This window comes from Pyxicephalus adspersus, chromosome 1 (assembly GCF_032062135.1).
Source record: "Pyxicephalus adspersus chromosome 1, UCB_Pads_2.0, whole genome shotgun sequence".
Taxonomy (NCBI): Eukaryota; Metazoa; Chordata; class Amphibia; order Anura; family Pyxicephalidae; genus Pyxicephalus; species Pyxicephalus adspersus.
The window spans coordinates 100,187,030-100,205,698 of record NC_092858.1 but is presented as its reverse complement, the minus strand read 5'-3'; the positions used below and the strand labels follow the sequence as shown (position 1 = coordinate 100,205,698).

At 40.6% G+C, this 18,669-nt stretch overlaps 1 protein-coding gene across 7 annotated transcripts in view; it reads left to right on the top strand.

Annotated features, from left to right (window-relative positions):
- Window positions 1–4,767: 4,767 nt before the first annotated feature.
- Window positions 4,768–18,669, top strand: part of PUM1 (pumilio RNA binding family member 1) — a 32,526-nt gene continuing 18,624 nt past the window's right edge. For 5 of the 7 annotated variants that reach the window (XM_072420706.1, XM_072420697.1, XM_072420672.1 and 2 more), the window contains exons 1-2: window positions 5,023–5,168; window positions 16,475–16,851. In XM_072420706.1, the coding sequence (XP_072276807.1) occupies window positions 5,144–5,168; window positions 16,475–16,851 (402 nt within the window). In that variant the 5' untranslated portion in view covers window positions 5,023–5,143. Of the gene's footprint in view, window positions 4,901–5,022; window positions 5,169–16,474; window positions 16,852–18,669 lie in introns of those variants that run through there. The other 2 variants (XM_072420689.1, XM_072420681.1) reach the window with 1 other exon arrangement.

The following is an 18,669-nucleotide window of genomic DNA, read 5'->3' as shown; positions in this document are numbered from 1 at the left end:
TCTAATTTGCACATATAAAAAAAAACAAAACAGTTAGGGGCTTCATGATTATCTTTAAAATATTGAAAGGCTATAATATCCCTGCCTGATATAAATGCTGACACCCCAGTTAAATCTTGTTGTCTGCACGATTTGAACCTTTGAGGGTCTTTCATGCCCGGTAGGAACATGGGGTTCCCCAAAATATTAGCTAGTGGTAGATGAGAGGACATTAAATTTATTTTAGACTTAACTGTGTCCCACACTTAAAGGGAATGGGTAAATGGCATAAAAAGTTGCCGCAGACGCAGATGGGGAGGGATCCACAATTGATTAGATATGGTGAGCGGAGTACAGTCCCGGATATCTAGGTATACCCACATCAGAATTTCAAAGATGTGTGCCAAAGGAGCAATCTGAGCCGCCTGATAATATTTTGTGAGATGTGGTACCGCCAGACCCGCCACATCTTTCCTTCGAAACAGAACCTTCCGCGCTACTCTTGGTCTAGTGGGAGTACAAATGTACTAAAACACCGCTACCTTTTTGCAATACTCCAGGAGGCAGCAGGATGGAAAGAACCCTAAAAAAGTATCGGAGTTTGGGCATGTATGTCATCTTGATAGCAGCAATGCTGCCAAACCAAGAAATTTCAATTTGCTCCAAGATTCTAAGAGGGAGTCCAGAGTCCGCAGTATCACTGGGTAGTTACCTTTGTACAAATGTTGGTACGATACAGTCGGGTGGACTCCTAGGTGCGGGAGTATAGATACCCATTAAAATGAAACATTAGTTTGTACACTTGCCAGCACCCAAAGCGGGAGGGACACATTAAGGGCCACAGATTTACTTTTATTAACATAAATTCCTGATATTTATGAAAAACTAAGATTTAGGTGATTTTTAACATGGCTAGGTTGTTTGTGAATGGTGGGCTGGTCTGAGTATTTCAGAAACTGCTAATCTGTTAGGATTTTTATACACAATCATTCCTAGGATTTACAGAGAACGGTCCAAAAATTGAATAATATTCTCTGAACATGAAGGAAAGAAACATGGCCAGAATGGTTTAAGTAAATTGGAAGGCAACAGTAACTCCATCAAAAACCATTTGATCCGTTTGGTATGCAGAACAGCATCTCTGAATGCACGTTGAACCTTGAAGCAAAGGGGATACGGAAGCTCTGAAGACCACTCTGTATATCACTTCTGTATGCCAATATTAGGCTCTTGAGGCTACAGTGCACACAGGTTCACCCAAATTGATCTTCAGCAACTTCCTAATGCCATCATGCCAATATGGACCAAATTCCCTGAAGAATGTTTCAATCACATTGTTATGCCATGAAGAAATACATTTACCAGAAATACATTTACCAGACTGGTTGCTATTTTTTTTTTTAACACGCTCCTGTCTATGCTCCCTTTAGGGTGCTACCATACTTACAGGTTTTGAATATTTGGCCATCTTGATTATCCTGGCCGCAATGACATACATCACACACATGTAAATGCAAGTTAGTTATCTTTTGGCAGCCAAGGGTATGCTGGAATACCCAACATTGTACATTGTGCTGCACATGTGCATCACAAAAAACATTGCAAATAGGCAGGTATAGTAAGTTTCTTTATTGCAGAATTTTTTTTATCATACAGTTTTGCTGAGGGGTTGAATCTTTATTCAAAGTGTTGTATGGAATACGTTGGCTTTATTAAAATAGATGATCTGGTTCATAGAAAATTAACAAATAATCCTTATTCCACTTTCAGCTGCACAGTTTCAATATATCCCCGACTTTCCCCAGTAAGAGAACACAAAAGATGATAGAACGAAATGCGTAAATCCTCTTTCCGGGCCGTGTGGACCATGTAAGGGCATTAGAGCTGATTTCCCATTTCCTTCATCTTGTTCATTCTTCTGCTTGCACAAGTACCTTGCATGATATGTCTCTCAAAAAGTATATAAAGTTAAAATATATGAAAATATATAAACGTGAAAACAATCAAATCTGGGCATGACAACCAACTCCACTCTCCCGTCTTATGGAAAACTTGATTTCCCTATTAGTATTCTGTTCAGTGGCCCAAGTACCAATGCTTCGGCATGCAACCTTAATCACTGCTGTTTGAATGAAGAAAGACACACTGACATACACACTGAAATGTTCCTGAATACTCCAAAATGTTTCCTCTTGGGACTAGTCCGACCCTTTGGACCAACTTTTTGATCCCACTGCCTGAAAATGAGCCATCTCAAAGGTCTATGGCCACTGAAGAATTATTCTGGTTTATGAGGGTACACTGATGGGCCTTACAATATAAACTACCCATAAATTGTTCTCCCCAGGGCATTTTAACTGGGCTTTCTGCTCAGCTCCAGTGACCCCACCTGTCATCAGCGATTTTTAATTCTACTACATCTGTCTTCTTAATCTCTGTATTTATTACATATGACTGTGAAAACATTGTTCTTATTTTGCTTGCCTGATTTTCCTCTGAATTTAACCCAAATAAGTTTCTGCCCTATAATATGGTAATTTGATGGTTTCTAGTCTTCTGTTCACTTGTCACCTGTGACAATGGATAGTTCTAACCTTTTTTTTTTTGGGGGGGGGGGGGGTCAAGATTGATCTTAACAAAGTGGTTTAGAATAATTACAATGAAATAACACAAAATACTACCGTAAATATATATAAACATCCAAATCAGCATTGACTACTAGGATTAGGTCTAAGGTCCCCTTCTACTGGTTCAGCTGTGAGTGTAGCTAAGGTGTTACATTTAAACCTTGCCAAAGGTAACTGTTTGCAGCAATCTATTTATCTTTAGTTTTTTTCAGTAGGTTACTTTCAGTGTTCTAGTTTCCTTACCAAAAAGGCAGGATGTCAGTATATAACCTTTTTTAAATATCCCTATAGGATGATTTTAAAAGTGTCTGTAATATATTAATAAGGTTAAATAAGTATGAACCTTAATTAATATATTGGCATTATATAAATACCTAATGATATTAATATGTGCACTATTGCTTTCACTGACTCCAATGATTTTATTTAGTAAGTAATAAGTTTTTTTTTTTCCTTTTTACACCCATTGACCAAAAACCCTGGGGTGTTTATATATTTTTGTTTTACTCCTACTAAGATCTGAGCCTAATATAGCCTCCACTTTTACTGAGCACTAATACCAGGGCATTTTGTAATACTACTGACCACAGCCAAGTCTAATGGAAAGTAAACTGGCCCTTTGTTCAGAAACTTTGTAGCCCCCTGCTCTAAATCTTAGTAGAAAAATGTTATAAGCCCTAAAGACGAACATTAAACTCTATGCCACCAATGAAGGTAATATAAACAATGTGAACATGGAGATCAAGGAACTTTACAAGATGCCCGGGCATAATTGTGTAGTATTTCATACCCAAGACTCCCTGTTACACAAGCTTCTATAAAGACTACAAGCAGCAGAAAAAAAGAATAAACCGAAACAATACAATGAACAATGATAACTTTCCAATAATTAGGTGGAAAGTATATAATCCACATGTAACAAACAGAGAAAGAAGAAAAGGTAAGACTCCCCCTACCCCATGTGACCCAAGGAACATGGAGTAGCTGACACTGGAAGCTTTGGAAATGTAACCCTTGTTAAAAAAATGTCATTGGAGTCCTGTTGAAAAGGGCTAAGTCCCAGGTCCTTGTCTATGAGTCCAATGGATGATGCGGTGTCACGTGAAGTCCAAATGTGTATAAGTAGAAAGAAGTATGTAAGGAGATCTGGGGAAGAGATGAAGAAGAGCAGCTTTCTCTAGCCTTTCTTCCATTACCTTCTAACCCATATCCCACACAGTTACATACCTGAAGGAAGATATACTCACCTGAATTAGGCTTTTCAAGGCCCATTGAAAGTTGAGGGATTGATGATCCCATGCTGCAGATGCCAGCTATTATCTATACTTCCTAGATAACATAATCTTATTCTCCATTTAAAATTTAACAGGAAGTGTCTTTGTGATCACCCAAAAAGTGGCCGCATAACAAGAAAGAAGACTTGGTGCTGGAGTTTCACATTTTCATGGGGAATTAGGTGATTTTTTGTTTTTGCCAGTGGTCAGCTAATGTGGTTATACACAACACAATCTCATTGGGATTTACCATGTTACTATGTAACACCAGGAAACATGTAAACAATCCATTCGGATTAGATAGCCCTTTAACTAGATCTGAAGAATGTTAGTGGATTGTACAATCAGATTGCACAGAGCTTTAGATGAAGCGGGTTATCAATAAATGGGCCTAAACACGCATTACACAGGCATGGTTCGCTGTTGTCACCATTAGGAAATTCGCCTTGAAAAATGCCATGTGTCTTCTGAGAGAATACAGACAGGAAGTGGCTGCTGGAGATAAGCAGAACTGACATGTAACAAAGAAACAAAATGTGAAGACAAGGATTATTATATTAATAATTGTTTATTATACATAAAGCTTTTTCAAACTCATTTTATATTCTGTGTATGTACTTTATATAACATTTTCCTGTAAAAAGTTCCTTTCCTTAATAATAAAAAAGAGAACTCATTAAATCCACGCCAAGTCATGGGCCTGACCTGCCCTAAACACATCTATTTTCCTAAAAACATGTCTTCGGCACTCTTGTATCTGCCTGGCACAAACAATGTACTTTGCAGATAGTGAAATATATACATAAAGCCCCGGCCTGCTTTCCCGGCAGGCCGCAGGGTTACCAAGGTAACAGGGCTCTCTGTTCTTCCTCCGCCTCCACTTCCCATCATGCAACGGGGCGGCTCCGAGTCCCCCCAGTGCGCCGCCATGTTGTCGGAGTGATAGGCAGCGGTAGGGAGACGGCTCCGGGGGCTGAGAGAGGCACTGATCCAATCCGACTCCATCCTCCCGCTCCGCCCGTAAGTATAGCTTCCATCTTGTCACCGGCTACTCCCGGGGACTTTAAACATCTACCGGCCGCCGGTATTTCGTGTGTTTGTAGCTCCGGAAGAGGGAGACGGGTGTTAGAAAAGGGGCCGGTCTCCGAGGCTGGGTCCTCCCCCTGCCCATGTTTTGAGGCCTCTATTGTTACGGGAGCTGAAGGGGGGGCAGCAGCGAATGAAGGCGACTACGGGAAATTAAACTTATCCTGGCCGCCCTGAATGGTCTCATTAATCGATCGCTGTGGTAGGCGCCGCTTTTCTTTGTTCCGGGCTGTGGTGACACATCAGGGGCTTTGTGGGGTGGCAGGCTTGTGCTATGGGCCCCGCTCCTCTGAGGGCCTAGACCCGGCCTGGTGCGGCTCTGCTTACAACACATCGCTGATTGATCTCAATCGGATCGCCTGGGGTGGCCCCTGATCTCTTGTTTGTGTTGCAGCCGGCTTTCCCTTTATTGCTGTAGTTGTGTGTTGTGCAGATGAAACTAGTGTGATTTGTAGCTGTGGGCTGGAAATATGGGCAGCGAGGGTAAGGATGTGGTCATTCTTTGTGAATTGTGTGCATGCACGTAGTGGTGAACACAGATGTGTATGTCACAGGGGGAGGGGCCACAGCTGCCCTGATTTCATGGGCTCTGCTCAGTGCTTTGTGACTTGGGATACATTTCTGGCTTATCTACCCCTAAAGAATACAGATCTTTAAAGGGTTCACTCTGATAGAAAACTAAACAAAGAAATCCCCATTTATACTTGTCCCTGCAGGCCACCATTGTTCACAGAAAAGCAATCACAGCCTGAGGAGTTTGACACTTCCTGGAGTGTCTGATTCTGCCACCATGTGACTTGTATTAGAGGACATGGCAATGCTGTAGTGTAGGGGTGTCCAGTGCCAGGCCATAGAAGGCCACATACTGGCTGTATAAAGTCATTTCTGACTTTGTAAACCATACCGTACCGAATCGGTGTTCCCCCTTGAAATGTTTTAAGCCATGTGGGAAGAAACTATAGGTGGGTGGCAGCCTCTGTATTGTGACCCTACTGTTCAGTAACCAACCAAAAACAGCCGGGTGGTTACTAAAAAGTGCTGGGAGGTGCACCCAGCTAAAAGTGGCTGGAGAGAACACTGAATTATAGCGATAGAGATACTCAAAATGTGCAAGGACTGATATGTGGAACACTGATGTGGTCACATGGCACTCCAGGAAGTGTCGGATGTAAAGATTCTTTGGTAGCTGTGGAGAGTGAAGATCGGCGGTGTAACCTTTAGGTCAGGTAAGTATGATCAATGTTCTGTCAGCCGATTTTCTTTTATTACATTTAAAAAAAATGTCAGTTACATTGAGATGGAATCCAGAGATATCGGAACCTTACACTCCAATAACTGACAGATACGCACCGTTATCCTATGAAGGTTTGTGATTTGGGCCTCCGGACAGTGGAGGATTATTCATAATTTCTTGGAGTTTCATCAGCTCAGTTTTCTTTTCACTTATCTCTTCCAATATATTGGTTTACTTGGCGTAGAGATGCATCTAGATATTTCCTACTCACAATAGGGGGGCAAAGTGCTTTGTGTTATGCTTTTGTCACATTAGGATGGTATTTGGCTTTGTTGTTCAGAAAGTCTTTTGCAATTTCATTTGAAGTCTAACTTTGTTTTCTTTGTTTTGTCTCTATAATTCATTGTCTGATATGTGGAGATCTAGGAATATACATATATGATAAAAGTCCTTATAAACAATAAGTGTGCTAAAATCTCAGGGCCGCACCCGTTGTCACCCTGTGACTCTGCAACTTGCCCACAAAGGTTGGTTGCCAGCTTTAAGCTTTACATACACCAGATTCCTAATATTCCAATCGGTCCAGCCATGATATAAATGGAATCTTTACATGTACTGAAAAAGTGATATTTTTACATGTTAATACCAGAACATCATTTGGGAAGGGTAAAGATCCTGCTTTGTGTTCCATTTACAGACTAATTTGTGTCTAAGCATTGATTTTAAAACTTTTAAAAATCCTGGTTACCAGACTTGGACCCTTTCTATAACAATAAATCCACAAGGGTCAAGTGGAGTTTGTACCAACTGGAGAGGTATGGGACAATACCACCAAAACTTTCATCATTATTCACGCTGTCTAGTCAAGGAACCTTTGCATTATGCCTTTGTCAACTGATTCAGAGAAGGACTTAAACCATGTGGATTGGGATTTCATTAAAGCAGCTCTTTTTATAGGCCTCCGAGATTTCATATTCCATCTAACTCTTTTACTATCAAGAATGATACATGTTCTGCACTGTCCCCTCTTTCTCATATTTAGTCTGGTTCCACTTCTTTCCAATCAGCTCTCGATATCAGGGATATTTTGTTGGTTGGGCGCTCTAATATTTAGATTGCTTTACTGTCTAAAGTACATTATCTTGTTCTTGCCACCTGTTTTTTGAGGGGGTTGGCCTGCCGGATAAAGTATTATAGCATGTATATACCATGATTAATTTTCCTAGAATTTTGTGGACGCTACAAGTGGGAACAATGTTTAGCTATAGAACAGTCTCCAAGGGAAGCCTTACTGGCCTTGCCGTGGTGCATAAAGGGTCTTTTTGTGTCCCTTTGCTTACACTAGACTATTGGTACCACATCTCACATTTTAAAAAATGTTTACACAATTTTTAAAAAAAATCTTCCCCACTCCTTAACCCTTTACCCTATAATGAGAAATTCTAAATTTAAACTAGGTCTGGTCTGTTAGATCCTTGCTTTTGTCTCTTGACAATGGCAGAATGACTTGTGCGTCTTACTTCACCCATCTGACCATCTATCTCAGATGTGAGTTGATCTTATCTACGCTTCACTAAGCTTTTTGAAAACTCTTCAGTTTCACAATTTCCTTTTCTTTTTCCCTAGGCTGGGGTGTTATAACTCACCCCACTCTCTAACCTTGAAAGACTTTGTTTAGAAAAGGGGCCTGCTGGTCACATATTTTTTGGTTTTGCCTGAATCTAACTTGGGGTTACTTTCTCTAAAGACTAAATTTCCAAATTACATCTTGTTTGTCAATAGGCAAATGCTATCTAGTCTACCAGTCGCTTATGGGTTTGTGTTTAACCTCTGGCGCTTTTATTCATAATATCTCCAGAAAGTTCTGATCTTTGTTGGAGTTGTGCCAGGGTCTTGGCTCTCTTATATGTCATTTTTAGGTCTGCCCCAGAGCTAAACCCTTTTAAAGGAAATTGTGACATATTTCACAGATTTTTACTGACCAGCAGGTTCCTTCAGATCCGTGTTTCTTCCTTTTTTAATAATTGTCTATCTGCTTTCTTGATGCCATCAGGGTTTGTTTTCCAGTACTCTGGCGTCTTTTCAAGACCCCCACGGTATCCCAGTCATTTGCCAGGATCAGGGATAAAAACTTAATAGAGGGCGTACAAGCATGTAGACCAGAAGTGGCCACACAAAGTTTGAAGGAGATTAGTAACACTGAGGTGGTAAAAAGTATATAAATTTAGTTTATCTTTGGCTTTCATGTGTTGACAAGTGTCCAGTGTTCTGGTAATTATTTAGGTGAGCCATGAATGGTTAGACATGCCAGTCCTGGGACCTGCTGTAATGTATTTTGGCCAGTAGACTGGTGCAGATTATGTGGTTGTAGCTGCCAGTTCCTCTTTTTGTCTAGAACAGGGACGAATCTGGACCTTTTGATCAGTGATTTTTTTTGTGGGATGGGATCCCAAATAGCATCTGAAGCTTTACATATTCTGGTCCTTTTCTAATCATTATATGTAATGCTCACATGAGTTGAGGGAAAGACCATAAAGGGTCATCCTGTTTTTATCAATTTTGTCCTGTCTCCAAGTTCCTAAAAAGTTGATATTGTAAGGTGGAATGGTGGGTTTATAATATATATTGCAGCTGCTATTCTAGTAAGTGTCTGCAATGTGAAGTTGAGTCTCATTGTGTTTAACAGGAAACATTTTGATGATTTCCTAGCAGCCATGTTCCCTGTCTGCAGTGGTCTGCAGTTGACAATGGAATGTTCACATGGTCACACTGCAAGTTAAGCAAACATTCCTTCATGGACTATAGAGAACTGTTGGGCCTCAGTGCTATGTGGTATCATTACTTCTTTAACCTGTTCAGAAAGGTAGAGCTAGACTTCAGATCTTGAAAACTTAGTGGCACTTTATCACACAGACCTATTTAGCAGGTAATATTATGATGCATATGCTTGTAGAACTAATATAAATAAAAAAGGCGGCTTCTTGTCTGTTATATCTGCCCTGAAGATGACTCCAGGTAATGGTGGTAAATGTTTCACATTTTACACAAAATGGTGGTGTTGTCTGGAAATGAATACAACTGTTATTTATGTAGTTTCATATGTCTCTCCTACACTGCACACTGTGTATAGAAACAGGAAATTTAGCACCTGATCGCAAAACTTTTCTGAGAAATCTAATCAGGTTTTTGTTATTTTTTTTATACACATTAGTGTGTTGAAATGTGTGAGAGCAGAGAGCAAGAATCAATTGTACAAATGGATTAAAGGTCAAATTCACCTAACACAGATAAGTCTCAGGGTTTGTGGTCCTTTGTATGTTGAATTATTTGCTGGATTCTCATTATTCTATTAGTCTATTGCACTTTCCTTTATGAAGCTTTCTAGGCACTTCCAATTATGTCCCAAGACTGGTGCCTTTTTGAAGTCATAACGGTGTCAAATTCCTGAAATTCCCCTCTGGGTGTTCTGTATGTTAAAATAGGTGTGTATACATAATGACTGGTCTATCTTTCTATCTGCACGGCTATCCTGTCCGTTAATCCCACTGCTAAAGAGGTGTTACCACTTCTTTTTGTATCCCCTATTTAATGTACAGCGCTGAGTAATATGTTGGCGCTATAATAATTCTGTTTAATAATCCCTTATGATACATTTTCATGTTTTTGGAGGTCTGAATTTCAGGTAATTTAAATAAAGTATGCAGTTGGCTTATCGTTGAAACAGGCCCTGCTAGAACCTGAAGACTTCCTCATATCTATGCATGTAGAATGGAGGATGTAGAAAATGCAACCAAATGTTTTGACAACCTCTAAGTCGCAACATTTGAAAGTATTTGTTTCCTTCACTTGTTATCACAGGTATGCCATAAATATTTGCACCTTAATTTTGATGTAATACTTTGTAAAATGTGTACACACACACACACACACACACACACTAGTGTGGCATTAGGAGGTGTGAATAATGGTTTCCATTTTGCTATGTATCAATGGTGGTCATAAGTTTGGCCCCTGATATGTCCAAATGGCCACATATATATTTGGGTAGCATTCTAGAGCACCTGACTTAAGGAAGTGCTTTGCATCTGCTTACAGAAGTGGTGTGTAAATTCTTGGTGTTTTAGGTAGTCTGTTTGAAAGAATGGGCTTATAAGGAATGCAATAATTTAGTTTAAATAACGTAGAGCTACTTTGCTCAATGAAAAGGGGAGGATAGGTGAGTGGCACTTTGCTGTGCTATCCTCCATAGGAGTGCACATTGGCCAAGTAAATTAACCTTCCTGAATAGTAAACTGTGCTTTTAGGGGAGTGTAGGTAATTGTGATTTATTTCACCTGTTTTGGTGCAAATGAAAGCAACAAGATGGACAGCAAGGTAACTGCCCATAATGGGAATGGTTTTACCACAGACTATTTTTCTCTCATTATTCTTACTATTACTGTACAGTAGTATGTAGTGGTACCTGCAGCCCACTCAGGTAGTTCAGATCCTCCATGACGGCATTTTTTTTTGTATAATTGCTGAAAGTTTTGCTGCCTTTCCCAACACAGTCTCAAGTACATGGAGGAGATACAGACAAACCTATATGTATATCGGTGCATCCAGTCAGCCAACACCATTGACTGTCCAAGAGCTCATTGATGCCCAGGTCTGGGGAGAGAACCCCAAGGTCCCCATCCATTGTCTCCGAAGCATGCCTAGACAGTGTCAGGAGTTCGTAGATGCCACTCAGCCATCCAATATATGAATTGTGATGAAAATCAAACAAGTTAAAAAAAAATCTGTGATTTCAGTTTTTTTTACTTTGATTTTCGGTGTGATACTGACTCCAGTCCCCAGTGGGTTTTTGTGATTTTTAATGTTTCCTTAATAATTTTGAGCAATGTATTTTCATGTGTGCCCCCTTCCCCTTTGGAAAAACATTTTGAACAAAGGCACTTGCAGTCTGCTTCTTCCTTTGCTTTATTTATTATTATTAATATTATTATTAAGGCAGAAAGAAATAAACATTGTTTTTGTTCATCTGCCCCCATTGTGGCAGAGTTGCTGCCAGCTTCTTCCCATTCCCATCTTCGGCCATCTTGATTGGTCAGGCTGGAATGAAATAACTCTTGCGCAGGGGCTTATTCAGTCCCTGCAACCACAGGGGAAGCCTGGTTGTGCCAGGAGCCTGGCAACCAACATGTGCAGCTCAGTGATTTCTGACAGATGAACAGTGATCAGGCAGGTTAGAATACTTAGTACAGGAGGAGTGAGGTGCTACTGCTACCCTTTCTACAGTAATGTTAGCATGTTTAACCTGACATGGCCTTTCTGAGATGTTGGCATATCCCACTAATATGTTGTTACAATTTTCTTTTAAACTGAGACACATTAGGTAATATGTCCTTATGAGATCTACACATAAAATAGGTTTCCTGCTGAAGTTGTACTGATGACCAAATATAAAATGACTCCTATACTTATGTATAAAAGTGTAGAATATCAGTATTTTTGTATAGGGCACATGTTATACTGTCTGTATAAAATTTCCAATGATTTATATCTTGGCTGTGGACCTATGTGTATCTATGAGGGAGGTCACAATCTATTAATTCCAATATAAAAGAAGTAAACATACTTTTTGTGTAACTCTCCAGCGGGTATGCATAGGCTTAGTGCAAAGACTGAAAGGGAACAATAATGCCTAGGCAGAGCTACTGATTGCCAAGTTATTATGGGTAGCGGTATATAGCCCAGTCATCACAGCGCTGCATGTTTTAAGATCCTCAATGTTTAGACAGCATTATCAGGAATTAGTTCTACTGTGGCATGTCCACACACAATAAAGAGGAACTAAACCCAGAAACAGCCAAAACAAAAAAAAAAACACTTAACCTTCAATCCCGCAGCGCAGTTGATCAGTCCAGAGGTCTCTTCCTTGGGGTGCCGCGTCGTCCTGGTATCCGTCTTCGTACCAGCGCCGCCTTTTCCTCTTTCTCCTGGTTCTTCCTACTACGTCACCCGACTCGGGTGCAAGATCGCGTGACGTATTTGGGGGAAGAACTTGCTGATCTCACTGCGCATGCATGGCTCCCCCCCCTTTGTCGAAAGGGCTCCTTCTGCACATGCCCAAGGTGCTAGGGCATGCACAGAGGGAGCACTCAAGAGCCTCCCGAGATGCGTGACGTAGGTATCCCAGGAATACAATACAATCGCCTAGGCCAGGGGTTTCCAAATGTTTTGCAAAGAGGGCCATATTGGGGCAGTGAAAATGTGTGGGGGCCCACCAATTCAGCACATACTCAGGGTTAGTGTGGGCATGGTCTGCGCGGATCCCGCACAGTACACGCCCACTGGTGTAAGTGTGGGCACCGTGCAGAGCATGTTCCTGGAGTAATCAGAGTAGGTCTAGTCCATGCATGTCTTGCACAGCACACGCCCACTATAATGATGTAGGGGACTCCCATCCTGCCGATTTATGCCCGCCGAGTAGCAGACCGATAATTGCATGGAGGTTGATCAACTCTCATGAAATATAAAATAGATTTTTTTGTATGCGTGTATTTTAAACTGTGTTCAACAGTGCTGAAGGGCTGCATAATATTTTTTTTATAACAGGCTGCAGGCCGGTGGAAATCTAGACACGGGCTGCAACTGATCCCCGGTCTGGACCTTGGACATGCCTAGCTGATCAAGAATTAGGGGGCGTTGTTGCACCCTTTTTTTTTTTTTTTTTTTGTGTTGCATGTAAAAAAAATAAATAAATAACTTTTTTACTTTACATATAAGGGTTGTCTAGCTTAAAAAAAAAAAAACTTTTTTTTTTTTTTTTTTTTTTTCTTATAACATAAAAAGGTTTTATGTAAAGTGAAAATTCTGAGTTTAGGTACGCTTTTATGTTGGAGTGTTCTTTGCTATATATTAAAACTCAAAAGGAGGTGAGCGAAGCAGAGATGGTGGCATTATTTTTAATTCCCAAACAGTCATAATTATGGAGCCCACATTTTAAATTGGAGGATTTCTGTAGATCCACCCCTGCTTGGGAGTGGTTTTGTGGCCAAGTTGCGTTTACTGTATAGTTGCATGCAATCTCTAGACCTAGGTTTACATTCTTACTGCTTTTTTCAAAGCAAAAGTGTGGCAGTCCTTAGTTTGTGTCATGACCTTTACAATCCAAATATGATTATCTAAACCGGCATTGGTTTTTGGGGTTTTTTTTGGCAGCTTCATTGTAAAAGCTGAAATGTTTGCATTTTTTTTTTTTTTTTTTTTTTTTTAGCAGTCCTTTTCTCTGCTAGCCCAGCACCACCTATACTAGAGTAAGAGTTTGGTAAATAATACTTAAGTAAAATCACTTTCTTGTGCCCTGTGGTGTCACTCCTTTGAGTTGTTTCTGCAAACACACATAAATTGAGAGGCAGCACTGCTGTATATTTACCTTGCTAACCTGTGGGAATATCCTGCCTACCTAGCAGTGGTGAAGTTGCAGAATTTGGGTAAGTGATATTTTCTAAAGTTTATTTTTTGTAAGCAGTGGGTGACTTTCCTTTAATGTCTATGCATGTGAAAACATGCAGGATATGCTCTATTTTTTTCAGTGCACATCAAAGCTTTATGTTGCTGTGAACTGAACCCAGAGGACTTAAGGCAAAATTGCCTTGTTCTTGCATTGGGGTCTGCATTGGCCACTGCTGCCTAACACAGATCTGTGCACTTGATGTGAAATGGCTGTAAAGTAGAATTGTAGAAAGGAAAAGGGTTAGAATTTGTGAAGTTGGCAATGCTGGCATAAAGCTGGAAACAGAAAAGTGCAGCTACCTTTACCAAACTATTTCACCTTGGTGACTAACTGGAGCAGGTCCCCTTTTTGGGTGATTACCCTTTACCTCTTGTTTGGTGACAATTTATAGACTTCTTCTAATGGCACAAAAATGATTAAGTGCCACGGTCTGGTAGCTATTATTTGATGTCTCTATTTATCGGTTATGTTAGGTCAAGCAAAACACCTTGATCACCTTGTACCCTGCTTGTTATTAGTCAGGGAGGGAGCAGCGGTGAACCCATCATATCTCTTCTCCCTGTTGGCATTTTTCCTGTCAGCAAATGTTTAGCTTCATACTGACCCTTCCCCTCCCAGTCCACACAAAAGGCCAATACAAATTTGGAATACTCATTTTGTCCACTAGTTGTGTGGAACTAAATAAATGCAAAACTGCGTCGATATTCTCCATTTGTCGGTGACCAAGGATTTCTTTTCTGGTAAAAAAAAAAAGTCAGTGAGAGATTGTGTTAGCAGCCAGGGTGCCCAATACAATGCCTTTTCAAAAAAGTAGTACTCTGAGTAGACTTTAAGGCAAAGTCAATAATATGATACTTCTAATTGTAACCATTTTAGGGGCATTTGAGGAGATATGCAGACGTTTTCTTATTAGACATTGATTGTGCAGATTAATAAATGTTGGTAATTTTTATTCAGTGACAAGATGGATACTGATTAACTCAAATTATCTAGTGCAGCATATACTCATAAAGTCACTGCTCGCACAGCTTTTTATTTTCTTGATATGTTCTGTAATGTTGGACATGAACTTCCAGAAAATCATTGTTAATGGTCATCTTGCCCTGGGTTTGATGTGTCATGTGATGTTAGATTTCTAGAGTGACAGGTAAATTCATAAGGGGTTTAATCTTCTTGTTAACTGTTATCTCATAGACTGACCCCCTCCCTCCCAACCAAAGCCACATTAGCCCATTGTGCGTCAGCTGGAGATTTATTGCAGCTTTGGATTACTAAAAGCAGACGTACATGCAATGGGCTCCTGTGTTAACTCTACTTTAAAGTTAATTGTCTAATGAGTCTTGGGCAGGCAGGGGTTAAGTTGAGTACAGGGAAATGTTAATTGGTCAAGCTCTTTCTGGATAGCACATTCAACAGAAGGCAATCTTGAGCAGATATGACAACGTATGGCCCAAATTAAGCTGATATGGCCCTCAAAGGGCCACATTGTCTGACTGTTGCACCTACGTAACTTAAAAACAAAAAATGGCACTTGGTTATTTAAAATGTTAGTGACAAATACAATTAACAACCCTTTATCCCTGTGAAAGGGCCATAAAATGTTTACTGATGTTTGAAGCTGCAAAATATTGTGAGCACCACTAGCCTTTATCACATAGAGAAGTCTCTCTAAACCATGCTTTTCCCAGTGTTTCCGTTCTATAAAAATGTTATATATATAGAAAAATACCTAAATATTGTGACAGAAACCCAGTGAGCTCATAACTGTGTGCTTCTGCTACACTGAAAGCTGAAGCATTGTCACACCTGACTCCATCGCTTTGTTTCATTATGGTAAAACTACGTACACACATGCAATGGTTCTCGTTCGATAATCGGACGAGAATCTGGGGTGTGTACAGCGCTCGTCTATCGTCGAATGACCGTCCTGGCGTATTTAGGGACGATGGACGACAAGCGATCATAATGCAAGTGAAGGGAGGGGAGAGCGCAGCTCTGTTGTTCTCCCCCTCCCCTCTCTATAGAGCAGAATGGTGCTGTAAGTATAGCACTCATTCATGCATCGTGCAGTCGTTGGAAAGGATCGTGAAAGATCCAATCCAACAACAATTGTTGCACGTGTGTACCTTAGTGTTGGCTAAACTACTAAGTTAGGCCGTAAAGACATTTTGGCTGAATCAACAAGCAGACTTCTTTATTGGGAAAAGTCAAAACTTTTGGGGGGAAAATGTACATTGTTAAATTTGTATTTATTGACCCAGTCATACACTTTAAACTGTCTGCATCTCCCAGAGAATGATTGCAGGGAATGTCCACATGCCAACTTCAACATTAATATTATTATTATACAGGATTTATATAGTGCCAACATATTATGCAGCTCTGTACATTAAATAGCTTTTATTATACCTGGTTTATGTCTGTTTAAGGTACCTGGTTTAAAAGACTGTAGACTAATTTAAAATATCAGTGTAATTTTTGCTTTGTGTTTTGTCAGGTCAATTGGTAATGAGCAGATTTCATGCCTTTAGTTGCCCTTAACCTTGAAAGAACAGATGATCATTCATGCAGGCGCACAGTTCAGCCACCCTCAGGGCAAGCCATCTTCAAAGTGAATTAAATATGTATTAGCCTGTATGAAACAAATTCGAATTCTGATATGTTAATCAGTCTTAGAGATAACTGGCTTGCTGTAATGGCAACATTTTTGTATTCTGTTTTTGTGTTGCAACTACCTTGTCAATATAATTTAACTTTATTTTTTTTTTAATAGGCGTTGGTGGAATGAGCGTTGCATGTGTCTTGAAGAGGAAAACAGTTCTCTGGCAGGACTCCTTCAGCCCCCACCTGAAACAGTACACAGAAGGTACTCTTAACCACAACATGCCCGTGGTCCTGACATCTGGACCTGTGGGCCAGCAGCAGCCTCCACAGCTTCCAGCTCATTCTGCACTGGCTACAGGACCCCACACCAGCCCTGTGGGCAGCTCAATGGGTGTGGCGGGACGCTCACAAGATGATGCAATGGTGGATTACTTCTTCCAGAGGCAGCATGGAGAACAGTTAGGGGGAGGTGGAAGTGGTGGTGGAGGTTACAACAACAGCAAACATCGTTGGCCTACTGGAGATAATATACATGCAGAACATCAAGTAAGTAAAAAACACAGTAGTGGTAGCAGCTATATTGAAGGTTATGCTTTTCAAAGGCTGTGCAATTTCAGTGGATTACATGAGACCCTGTCACCTTGACTGTTCAAGACAAAATGACAGAATCTTTTGAAAGCCCACATTCTGACCCAGTTTTGCCCATATTGACTACCACTTCCACTGACATTGCTGCAAAAATCCTCAAGCTTACAGTTATTGAGAAGCATGCAACCATTTGCTAAACCTAAAACATCATCACATGAGAGATGAGGCCATGTAATCACTGTTATCTAAGTTCTGGCACCTGGGATTTGGCATGGGTACTACAAAGGAATTAGGGGTGGACTATTGCTGTGGTGGTCAGCATAACTTAGGTAGGAAGTGGGCAGGATGATTTTCTTTTATTTTTTATTTTACATATCCAGTATTTAAGTCTGCTGACTTTTTAGCTTTGAATTTACTGTTTCATGCAATAAAGTAGCTTGTAAGAATCATAATGCTACTAAATAGGTTATATGGCTTCACTGACTTACCCTTTGGTGTTTTTTGGAGTGGTCTGTTCAGCCCACATCTAGTGAGGTTTTATAAACTAGCATTGCCATGTATACTTAATAGGGCACCACCTTTCCCACTTTCCTGTTGGCCAGTAAGGCTTTATTCAGACTGTTGGTGAGGTTGCAGTGCCGGTTCCACTTCCTCGTGCTGCTAAACTGCTGCCTTGGGGGAGATAAATGAACCATCAAACCACAGTAGCCCAATAAAGAATGAATGAATTGGGGTGGCAGTGACCAGTAAAGTACCACTCACTTTTTCCTGCTGTCCTATCTGCAAGTGCCAGTGGGAGGCAAAGCCGCTGCCCATCATGAATCTGAAACTGCAGTTTATATGGTTATCAACATGATGGACTGCTGTAGGTGATGGATCAGTCCTGACAGTACCAGCTGATGTCTCTCCCATTAGAACACATAACACTACCGTGTTTCCTCGATGATAAGGCAGGGCCATCAAATAAGACAGCCCCCCCTTTTTAGAGAAAAATGTAAAATAAGCCACCCACCGATGCGTGCGCTTACCCGAATCGGGTGGTACGGTGGGTGACTCCGTGTGGTTCCTCCGTCTGCCTCCATGGCTGCGTGCCGCGCCTCGTCATGAAGAGGAAGTGACAGGACTGCAGTGCGCGCACGTGACTCCGCCCAAGCAAACACAGGCAGCTTCCCAATGGCACATGAACAATAACTGTGTACTGTAGTCTTCTTCATGGGTAAATAAGGCATCCCCCTGAAAATAAGCCCCAGAGCATATTTTGGCCTTCCAAAAAAAATAAGACAGTGTCTTATCATCGGGGAAACAGGGTAATTATATGCTGTCCTGTTACTTGCTTAATTCTGTTCTGGTTAAAAAAAAACAAATATACTACAAAAATATCTATGTGTATAAATAAAATGCAGGTACATAGATAAACCTAATTTTTCATATCCCCTTTCCTTCTGTTTTCTGTAACTGATCTTCACTACTCCTATTATAGAAGCTGAACTAAACGCCACCATATTCACCTGTCCCTATTCAGTCACAGGACACTGCAACTTTTTGTTTTTGCAGTCTTGTCATCTTGATTTCAGGATTTCATTCAGTCCCAGCATGCGCAAGGGAGAAACAGTTTTGCTACCAACCAACGCTGTGCTGCATTTTTATTAGTACTTGAGCAGTCAGGCTGGGAAGAATGATTACTGGAGAAGGGACATGGCCTATCCCTTTTTGTAATAATGCTTTTGCCCCATCTAACATTTGTTAGTGTTACTTTAGTTCTACTGATTACCACTT